The following is a 9,560-nucleotide window of genomic DNA, read 5'->3' on the forward strand; positions in this document are numbered from 1 at the left end:
GATGAATGTGACTTAGTAACCATCCGTTAACGCGATACTTGTAACTCGATGGACTATTGATGTTATACCGATCCTTTGGTTTGTAACAGCATATATAAACGTAATTATCGTCCTTAGATGCAAACAACATTATGTCAGGGCAGGCTTAGGTTGAGAGAGCGAGTGCGCATACTTCATGTATCGACAAACAAACAAAAAGAAAGGAGTTTGTATTTCGTATGATCATATCTATACGCTTCGTTTGGTCGAAATTACACGAAATTCCATCCGGATACGGCTTATACTTACTTATACTCGGTTCTATTTAATTTTGTATTCATGCAGCGCATGGAAATAGGCCCGATGCCATTTCTTGGCTAAAAGAAACAATAAAGTGGAATCCGACATATACATTAGTGTGAGTCTTCTTTTCGATTTAATGTTATACCAATCCTCACATCCACATACAAGTAGCCCGTTGTCGTGGAAAATCGACGTCAAAATTGGACGAAAAATTGAGTTCTGGCTAAAGGAGAGAGATCGGGGATATATGTGAATCAAGTCGATGTCTTTTGGTGATTCTCATTTATTCGCTAGCCGCTCCAAGATGTACAAATTAATTATTACCAGCACGCATCGAAACCACAGCGGAGATTTTGTTCGCAATAACGCAGTCGCGGAAGTTGCAAAGGTATTTCTGACACTTTATGCTATGTGCGTCTTGCTGATGTGCGTCACGTACTTAAAATAGTAATACGATGAGGGTCGTTCAGAGGAAGTGAAGTTACATTTAAATAAGAATAATACACAATATAATACACTAATGAGACGAAACGGCAAATTACACACATATGCGCGCAAACACACACACACACACACACACACACACACATATATATATATGATGTGTATATTTCTATTTTTTATTCAAAAACTACTCGAAAGCACGTGACATCATTGTTCTATATTTAAATACGTAAATACTATACATATGACTGTTTAACCGCAGCATTGTATATAAATACATAACGAAACATAAAATAAAACGACGCTTTTCCATCTTACCGCGGTAATCGTGGTATGTGCAGGTCGGGATGTTGTTGTATCTTCTCGACGTCTTGCAAAGTAGATATACCTTGTTCCTGTGAGACATACAAATCGTGAATTGTTGTATATTAGTAAATGAACACACAGGGGCAATCAAAATTAAAATTAAGAATATTTAGAGATCCGATATTCGTTTCTCCATCTTCAGATCATAGAGCGATATTATCGTAGAACTATAAAAGAGAACAATGCTAAAATAATAATCATCATAGAGAATTATAAAGAATGCAGTTGTCTCATATTAAAATTATCTCTCGAGATACTCTTATTGTACATTAAATTAAAATCGATGTCTCACATTGTACTCTTTCCATTTCTCATAGTTTTGTCGCATGTAGCCCACCATTTCCGGCATGTCGATGAACGCTGCAGAATAAATAGAGGATTAATAATGATTCAAACGTATTTTCGGAAACGAATGAAGCTCGGAAAGTAACGGAAAGAACAAACCATCCCAAGCCTCGATCATGTCGTTGATAATAAAGTCGACGAAGCCAATTTGCGATTTCGGTATCGAGCATGTCTGTCTATCGAACATCGGCATTACCACCGGCATCTTCAGCTTTTTCTCCTCGTCGGTCTAAAAATGATCAATGAACGCGTACATATATAAATACGTGCATATATACGCACGTAAACGTCGGAACAATTGATCGCTCTTTTTCGGAATGTACAATGTTTCTCTTGGCTGCGAGTTGTATGTTTACCTGACAGAAATACTCCTCGGCAATCCGTCTCGCCCATTCGACGCAACTCTTCAGCGGACGCGTTGGATTGGACACGTCCGCGCACTTGATCATCATTCTTTTAATTAATATTACGTTATCCGGTTGCAACACCACGGACATGTCCAGAGAGTTCGCATAAGACTGCGGAAAATTATTCTGAATTTATCCCCCGTCAATTTTACCGATTGCGTTTTTATATTTCGGATATTTCGTGTATCGTCAATTAAGATAGAAATTTGCAATTAGCCACATATGTGAAAAGTGGACGTATGATACATCCATATCGATGCAGCAACGCAACATACACTACCTCAACTTGACCGTCACCGATTCTCGCGCTACAGACATTCATGAACTTCGCCAGGTGCTCAAAGTGCTTCGTCATTTCGGTCGCCAGAATCATGTCAATGACATTTTGTCGCAACAGTTTGTACGTTTCTCGATCCAGATTCTGGAGCAGGCGTTTAATCCCGTTTTACATCATCGGATTACTCCTCGCACGATCGCGATCGATCATGCGATACAGAGCGCTCAAGGAGGGACTTACTTTAAAAATGTTCACGCTATCGTCGGATAACGATAATTTGAACGTTAAGGCTGCGTGATGCGACTCGAGCACCGACAGATCGTTATAGAGTATCGCCAAACGGTTGTTCGCGTTGCAAAGGAACTGGCTGTAAGAAAATTTCTCTTTCATTTCCCGACATCCGACCGGTACATTCTCAATTCATTCTTAGAAATTTATGAACTTTTGCCGAAGATACGCGGAGATTCTAAGCACGTCGGAGAAAAACGTAACTGAACGGGAGAATTCATAGTTTCGGAAATATTCTATGCGAACTGATGTTACACGTGGACGCGATGTAAACATATTGAATGGGGGAAATAAAATGTTTGCTGATGCATTTTGCCTTATCTGCCGGTATGGAAAGTGACTTGTGTCACCTGGATCGTCCGGGATGATCGATATCGTGCGCGGCCGCGGCGATTAAAGCGGCAACCTCGTCCAAGGGCTCCAAAATCTCCTTCAGTCTCTTCGATTGCATGAAGGTCGCGGTCGCCTGCATGACATCCGCGGCGTGCGTCGAATTGTGATAACTGTTCTCCGATATGTAATTGTATTCGATAATCGACAGCCAATTCTGCATGACCTTCTCGTCGCAGTTCAATTTAGCGGGCACTTGGTACAAATTCATGATCGTCAATCCCAGAAAAACGAGCGGCCTGTAACATTCGTACAGATCGAGGTGGCATCAATTTACCGATAGGTCATGTTAAAATATCTCGAATACCAGACGGTACACGCTAAAAATAATCATGTCCGCTCCGAACCAACGTTAATAAGTAAGCTGATCTTGGGATCATTTTACGATGAAGCACGAACATATTTCGCGACCCACCTTCCCTCCGTCAGCACTTCGAGCTTAAATATCTCAAACTCCCACTCGAGACTGCTGTCCAATATGTCCGCGATTTCCTGCGGCCCGCGGAAATTTTTCATGGATATACGCGCATTGGTCGGGCCCATGGCGGGTTTGATGGTGGACAATCTTGCGGAGTCCGCCGACGATCTTCTCGAGTCCCACGTTCGGGAGGACTGCTAAACCGATCGGCAACATAAGATATCGGAAAATGCTGAAGCACCGATGGAGCGTGTGTCTCGCACAATCTGGATCCGCACGAGCATACATCTTTTTTTTCGTCGAGCGAAGCAAAGGGAACGGAATAAAGGTTCTTACGGAAAGTAACGCGCCAACGAGATCCGTCGCGACCGGATCATTGTAGATTTTGTCCTCCTTAAGGTGTGGCACGTAAAGCTCCGTCGTCTTTAAGATATCGATTGCCTGGAAAATACGACGCACAACGTGTAACTAATTGGATAGGCGTGTCTATACGATACGGGGAAACGATACGAGGATTTCCCTTAATCACGAAACGCACCTTATCAATCTGAGCCGCTGTTTCCGTGTTAGTCGTGTCCGTCACCGCATTCGAAAGTAACGTAATCACTTTGGTAATGGGGGCTTCCAGTTGCAAGGTGTGCAGTTTCTGCAAGCTGGATCGCCGGCGGCCTGCGATGAAAACACGATCTCTCATAATGGCGCTTATATAAAGGACCGATTAATGCATTAAGAAGCTGAAGTATCGTTTAATAATGTTGGAACGACTTTGAAGGGATCGTGAAGCTGCTGATCGTTGAAGCTTTGTACTTCAGACATATCGATTGTGAACTTTTATGATAGAACGTCAATGGAATCTTAGTCTCCCACGTGTATAGTTTCAATGATCTTTCGTCTCTAATAACGTATCGATGCAGACTAATACCGTGACGACCGGTCGTAAAGCTGTTACTCAATATCTATAAAAGGCATTCTAGTTCTGTGCTATTAAGTTTCTCGACGTGTTTACGACGATGACATGATTGATATCTGACACACACGATAACTCTTTAACGTAAAAGTAGCGTTAAGTGTCATAAGATGCATCGTAAGATTCCCGCGATGACCTGATTAATACCTTCAAATACGTTCGCACTTGTATCGATAAACTGTAGCAATAACTGTCTGCTTCGATTGGATGATAATATTAATATAATATTTTAATTTTTATAATTTTAATTATAATTTTTCGCCGTCGCGGTCGGTCGATGTGTCAATGTATCACATATAATGAATTCGTTGAAATACCTTACCCTCGCTTATAGCAGATCTGACGTCCGAGTGTTTTCGCGCGTTCGACAATATGCTCGTCCTTAGAGGAGGATGCAACGGGCTAGCGATTGGGCTTATCGGCGCTATATTTTCTGACAGATACGTGGTGTCGTATACGTATATGTAATGAGTTGGTTTTCTATAGATATAATAGTTGATGGAATATATTAATAATGAGATAATTAATATAATTTAACAGGGATGGGATAAATTAATATGACGATGGCTTCTACGTTAAGATATCCATCTCGATCGCGACAATGCCTTCATCGGAAAATATAAATCACGGCTAAGTGACGAAATCTCATCGAGAAGCGCAAATTTGAATATAAGTGTGTAATTTATTGGATCTCAAGCGGCGAAAAGTTTCTTCAGTTTCGTGACAGCGGAGCGCAACGATAAAAAGAACGTACTTCAGCGTGGTGCAGAACGGAATTATCCGGCAATTGATCGTGATTATTTGGTTATTCTTCCTCTTGCAATTCATATTCCCCTCGAATTCCCGGCCTTTACTCAACTGCTGCTCCATTAGAGCGAAATTTTCGTAGAAGACTATCTCCGAGAGATTTCTCCCCATCATTTCCTCTAGCGTATATCCTAACAATTTTTCGCTGACTTTATTTAGAAACTAAAAATAACATGACATTATAATCTACAAATATCGACTTTGGAAATATATTGTTTCTTCGTTTCAACGAGATATATAAATACCGAACGGGTTACACGATGCGTGCAAACAAGTGCTTAAATTTTCTTTCGTTAAAGTAAAACATTATGAACAAAGCAATGCAAGACGTAATAAAACGTAATAACGAATTTCAAATCGTTACTCACGATACCTGTACAATGTTTTTATCGTTGGTTACATGCACCATATCGCGACATCTGTCAAGTGCCAAGTAGAGTGCATGCGCCGCTGCGAGTTGCGTTCTCGGCAACAACGAACTGGTATATATCCCGACTAATTCGTTTATTAGTATGCCTTCGTGCGAACATTCCATCATAGCCTGAAATACGAAAATGAATGTAAACGAAAACACCATTCGTGTTTGTCGTTTAATTTTTCGATGTTCATTCATAAGTGCTTACTCTACTAAAGCCTGTTTCTAACAAGTTCAGCGCAGCAATATGGTCTTTATCAGCGAGCATAAAGTATCTGGAAAACACACGAGATCCAGAAGTTCGACAGAATTCAAATAGGTATTTAGTACAAAAAGATAGAAAATGGAAAAAAAAAGTACTCGCAAAACTTACGATTTCTTCACGAGCGCTATAATGACAGAATTGTAGTGAACCGGACTTGACCTGAGCGCTCTGAAATGGATGTTTTTGAAAATTCAAATAAAATAATCACAAAATAAAAGAAAAATATAAAATGTATAAGACATATATTTAAGAAATTTAACTATATCATAGAAAAATAATTAATAAAAAATATATCGAGAGAACATGGTTATGGATAAAATTTCCTCTTGACAACTTGCTTTCTATTTATATATATTTAGAATAATTATTTTGATGTATGTAATTTTGATATCATCTTTTAATAAAATTTATTATATGAGGCTTTCCATGCATGTATTAAAAACTTTACTTAAAATTTAAAATCGTAGATAACTCTCTTTCTCTCTCTCTCTCTCTTTCTTGTTGGTTTTATATAATTTTTCATACGTATTATATGCAAACGTTATATATTATATAAACATTCTACCATACCTACAAATAGCATCGCCCTCGGCCGCACGATGTCCCCTATGATCGATGATCACCAATTCATGAGCACGATTTTGATAGAGCTCTATCGCTTTTTCCGCGTCTTTCGCCACCGATACACTCCAGCCCAATTTGCTCGCAGTCGTAGCAAGTATCTCCATTTGTTGGTCATCTTTGCTAAAGACTAATAATATCTGCGCAATAAGAAAACTACGTCATTAGAAGTACAGAGAAGGAAACCTGACTCTCTCAAGTGTGTGCGAGACACTATAAATTACGATCGTATCATAAACCTGTTGTCATCGTACTTACTTTCACAATACTAGGAACAGAGGTTGTCAACAGATGAGCATTGACGTCTTGAGGACCCTTCTGTGAACAAAGAAAAATATGGAAAGGTGAAATATGGAAATACGGAAAACTCTTTTTGAATAGTCAAGTAAAAAAGCGATTAAATATATTTTTGCCCAGACACTTTTCACTCTGCGAAGGGTAATGATTTTAATAAACAAATCTAATCAGAGATCTAATACACTGAAGCTTCGATATCACTATCGAATACATACTGGCCTCTCTATATCTAATATTGTCTTCTCGAGTAACTCGCAAATTTTTGCTCGACGACGCGCGCGTGGAGATTGTTCTACGGCTAAAGTGGTCTTGTGATACGTAACATTATCTTTCATTTTCACGACGTGCTAATAAATTAAGTTACATTATGGTATAACCCGTATATTGTATAACCCATCAGGTACACGACGATAATTGAATAACGTATTTAACAGTTGTACACAACTTCAAAGTGAAGTAATAGAAAGCGATCTTAAATTACGCGTTCGAGTTTCAACTTTCGTTTCGTCAGATACGACGGTGGAATATTTTACACCTGACGCGAAAAGGATTAACTCACTGTAACATCCCTCGGTAACATCCTTCTCTCTCTAAAGTATCGCATTTAAAAATGAATTTACGAATCACGAATACACGTGTGAAAGTTTCTCGAAATGATGATGTGCGTGAAATTCGTACCCTAATGAACTTTACGAATTGCAATTCGGTCGGAGTCGACTCGGTCACTTGCATCCCATTTTTAGAGTGGTATTTCTTCCGCATACGCCCGCACACGACATTGAAGATACTATTATACCAGGTCCGCGGTTCCTCTTTGTAAATATTATTGTCGTCAATTGTACTGGAGACAAAGAGCACCGGTTGAATGGATGGTCTCATCATCTTTCAATGTGTCTCTTATTAGCGAAGCGAAAACGACAAGGCAACGATGCATCACGCTGCACATTGGCAGCTCGAGTCTTGTCGATCGTGATTACACGTGATGTTCATCGTCGACATAATTCACGAATTAACGTCTCAATTTAAGGACGCATACTCTGTCCGGTTCCGGTTTGCAATGGAAAATTTCGCATGTTAACGGCGACTTTTAACTTCGTCTATTAGCTGTTGCGAATCACAGAATGTTACGTTACGTTTGAAGAGACGACCATCGCGATACTGATCACCGATCGAGACAGATAGCGAGATCATTCGCGCGATCAAGAACAGAAGTCTTTTAGATACGATAAGACGCCGGCGTAGCTAGCGTACTAGAATTCTTACGATTGCTGATAGTGCATTTTACGGAAACGTCGGATAAAAGTGCAATTTGCGAAAAAAAAGCATTCATAAACAAGCGATATCGCTTATTCCTTTTTTGCGGCACTTCAATTAACGTAGTACGATATTGTGACGTATAATATTTCTCAGCAAGTGTGTGTGTGTGTATGTCATATGTTCTATTATTTTCTAAATATTTTATATGCATCTTTAATTAAAATTAAAATCGCTTACGCTGCTAAAGTTTTAAGTGCCCATATGTTACAACTAATTTAGCTGTTGCGGATAATCTCTTTCTCCGTGTGTAAATTTTCAACTGACCCAGCAAGTAACATTACATTAATGTTATGAATTTCCCATTCAACAATGCGACTGTTATGTACAGCATGTTTTATATTGCATTTACATTGTTGAATTGGAAATTATAACATTGCTGAAACGATACTGTTAATTTAGCTGGGAAGATAGTAAATCGTCGTAAGGCGAAAGAATTCCTCGCGACTTACGAACACAGACATGAACATTCGAATCCGTGTTATTGAGCTGATCGTCTCGTGAATATCGCCTCTTGATCAATTGCAGAGATTCCGAAATCAGAGAGAAAGAGAAATTTTACAGATCGAATAGTCGCAAGTTCGAACCCCGTATTGCCTCGCGAGAACTATTCCCAATCAAAAAAGCGTACGCCAGAACGAAAGACCTACGAGACTCATGTAAATTTTTTTTAATTGCCGGGAGAAGGTAAAACATAGGAAGGGTGGAAAAGTTCGTTTGTCAAGCGTTCGCTCCGGAGAAAGTTCTCAGATCGGGAAAAAACCGCTTCGCGGGCAGAAAACTGCGTCGCTTCATCGACCCGTTGCGAGTCACTTCGAGGTACTAATTAATGAATAATCGCCTTCCTCAGAGGTGAACGTGCGACAGCGATAGGGTTATGATAATATGCGATTATTTCGTCACGCTGACTTCTCGTTTGCTTACGACCTGAAAGAAGGAAAAAAGAAACGATTATTAATCCGGGCAACCTTAACGAGCGTAGAGGGAAGGACATAGAGAAGTGCGGCGCGAAAATTCAGTAGCCGTTGCTACCAACGAGTTGCCTCATAAACTGACCGTTTAGCGTTTACTTCGGGCAAACGTATCGTCGCTTTTTTCAAAAAAAGCGCTATAGCTTCGAACTTCGTCCAACTTCCGAAACTGTCGAACTGGCGCACCTCTGACTACTCGATCGGAATAATTGCCGTGCGTGACAACTGCTCTTTCGCCCCGTCTGGACGAGCCGCTCGCTACTATAAGGGAGTACATAAGCGGGCGCGTTTGAGGGAAAACGATTAACGCGAGGGAGAGATTGTAAAACGGAGAAAATAAGAGACTAACGTCGTCGTACTCGAACGAGCACTTCGAGAGCGCGCACACACCTGGCGTTGCCTAACTAGGAAGTTCTCTCTCTCTCTCTCTCTTGCTCGAGTTTAGATACACTATAGCTCTCTTATCCTTACCCGTGGCAGCGAGCAGAGGGACTCCGGAGTGGCGTTTGCACGTCGGGAATAATGGAAAGTTCATCGCGTGGTAGCTTTACACTCGAAGGGCTCTCCGATAATTCCGAGTCGGCCGGGCGAGCACACGTCGCCGCCGGCCGCACGATTGATTTTCCTCCCTCGCCGTTTCGCACCAAATTGCCCGGCCGACAACAACACCCCCCCCCCCCCCCCCC

At 40.7% G+C, this 9,560-nt stretch overlaps 1 protein-coding gene across 2 annotated transcripts in view; it reads right to left on the reverse strand.

Annotated features, from left to right (window-relative positions):
- Positions 1–12: 12 nt before the first annotated feature.
- LOC106740680 (high affinity cAMP-specific and IBMX-insensitive 3',5'-cyclic phosphodiesterase 8A) overlaps positions 13–9,560 on the reverse strand; it is a 21,233-nt gene continuing 11,685 nt past the window's right edge. The window contains exons 4-20 of one of the 2 annotated variants that reach the window (XM_014611949.1): positions 6,551–6,610; positions 6,242–6,432; positions 5,780–5,839; positions 5,615–5,681; positions 5,365–5,532; positions 4,939–5,153; positions 4,507–4,664; positions 3,756–3,886; positions 3,554–3,658; positions 3,215–3,414; positions 2,760–3,038; positions 2,362–2,488; positions 2,125–2,265; positions 1,794–1,955; positions 1,537–1,666; positions 1,385–1,452; positions 13–1,121 (exon numbers count right to left, since the gene is read on the reverse strand). In XM_014611949.1, the coding sequence (XP_014467435.1) occupies positions 1,041–1,121; positions 1,385–1,452; positions 1,537–1,666; positions 1,794–1,955; positions 2,125–2,265; positions 2,362–2,488; positions 2,760–3,038; positions 3,215–3,414; positions 3,554–3,658; positions 3,756–3,886; positions 4,507–4,664; positions 4,939–5,153; positions 5,365–5,532; positions 5,615–5,681; positions 5,780–5,839; positions 6,242–6,432; positions 6,551–6,610 (2,343 nt within the window). In that variant the 3' untranslated portion in view covers positions 13–1,040. The remainder of the gene's footprint in view (positions 1,122–1,384; positions 1,453–1,536; positions 1,667–1,793; positions 1,956–2,124; positions 2,266–2,361; positions 2,489–2,759; positions 3,039–3,214; positions 3,415–3,553; positions 3,659–3,755; positions 3,887–4,506; positions 4,665–4,938; positions 5,154–5,364; positions 5,533–5,614; positions 5,682–5,779; positions 5,840–6,241; positions 6,433–6,550; positions 6,611–9,560) is intronic. The other variant, XM_014611948.1, reaches the window with a different exon arrangement.

The sequence above is a fragment of the Dinoponera quadriceps genome, unplaced genomic scaffold (genome assembly GCF_001313825.1).
Source record: "Dinoponera quadriceps isolate SergipeBrazil2010 unplaced genomic scaffold, ASM131382v1 scaffold558, whole genome shotgun sequence".
In the NCBI taxonomy this organism is placed as follows: Eukaryota; Metazoa; Arthropoda; class Insecta; order Hymenoptera; family Formicidae; genus Dinoponera; species Dinoponera quadriceps.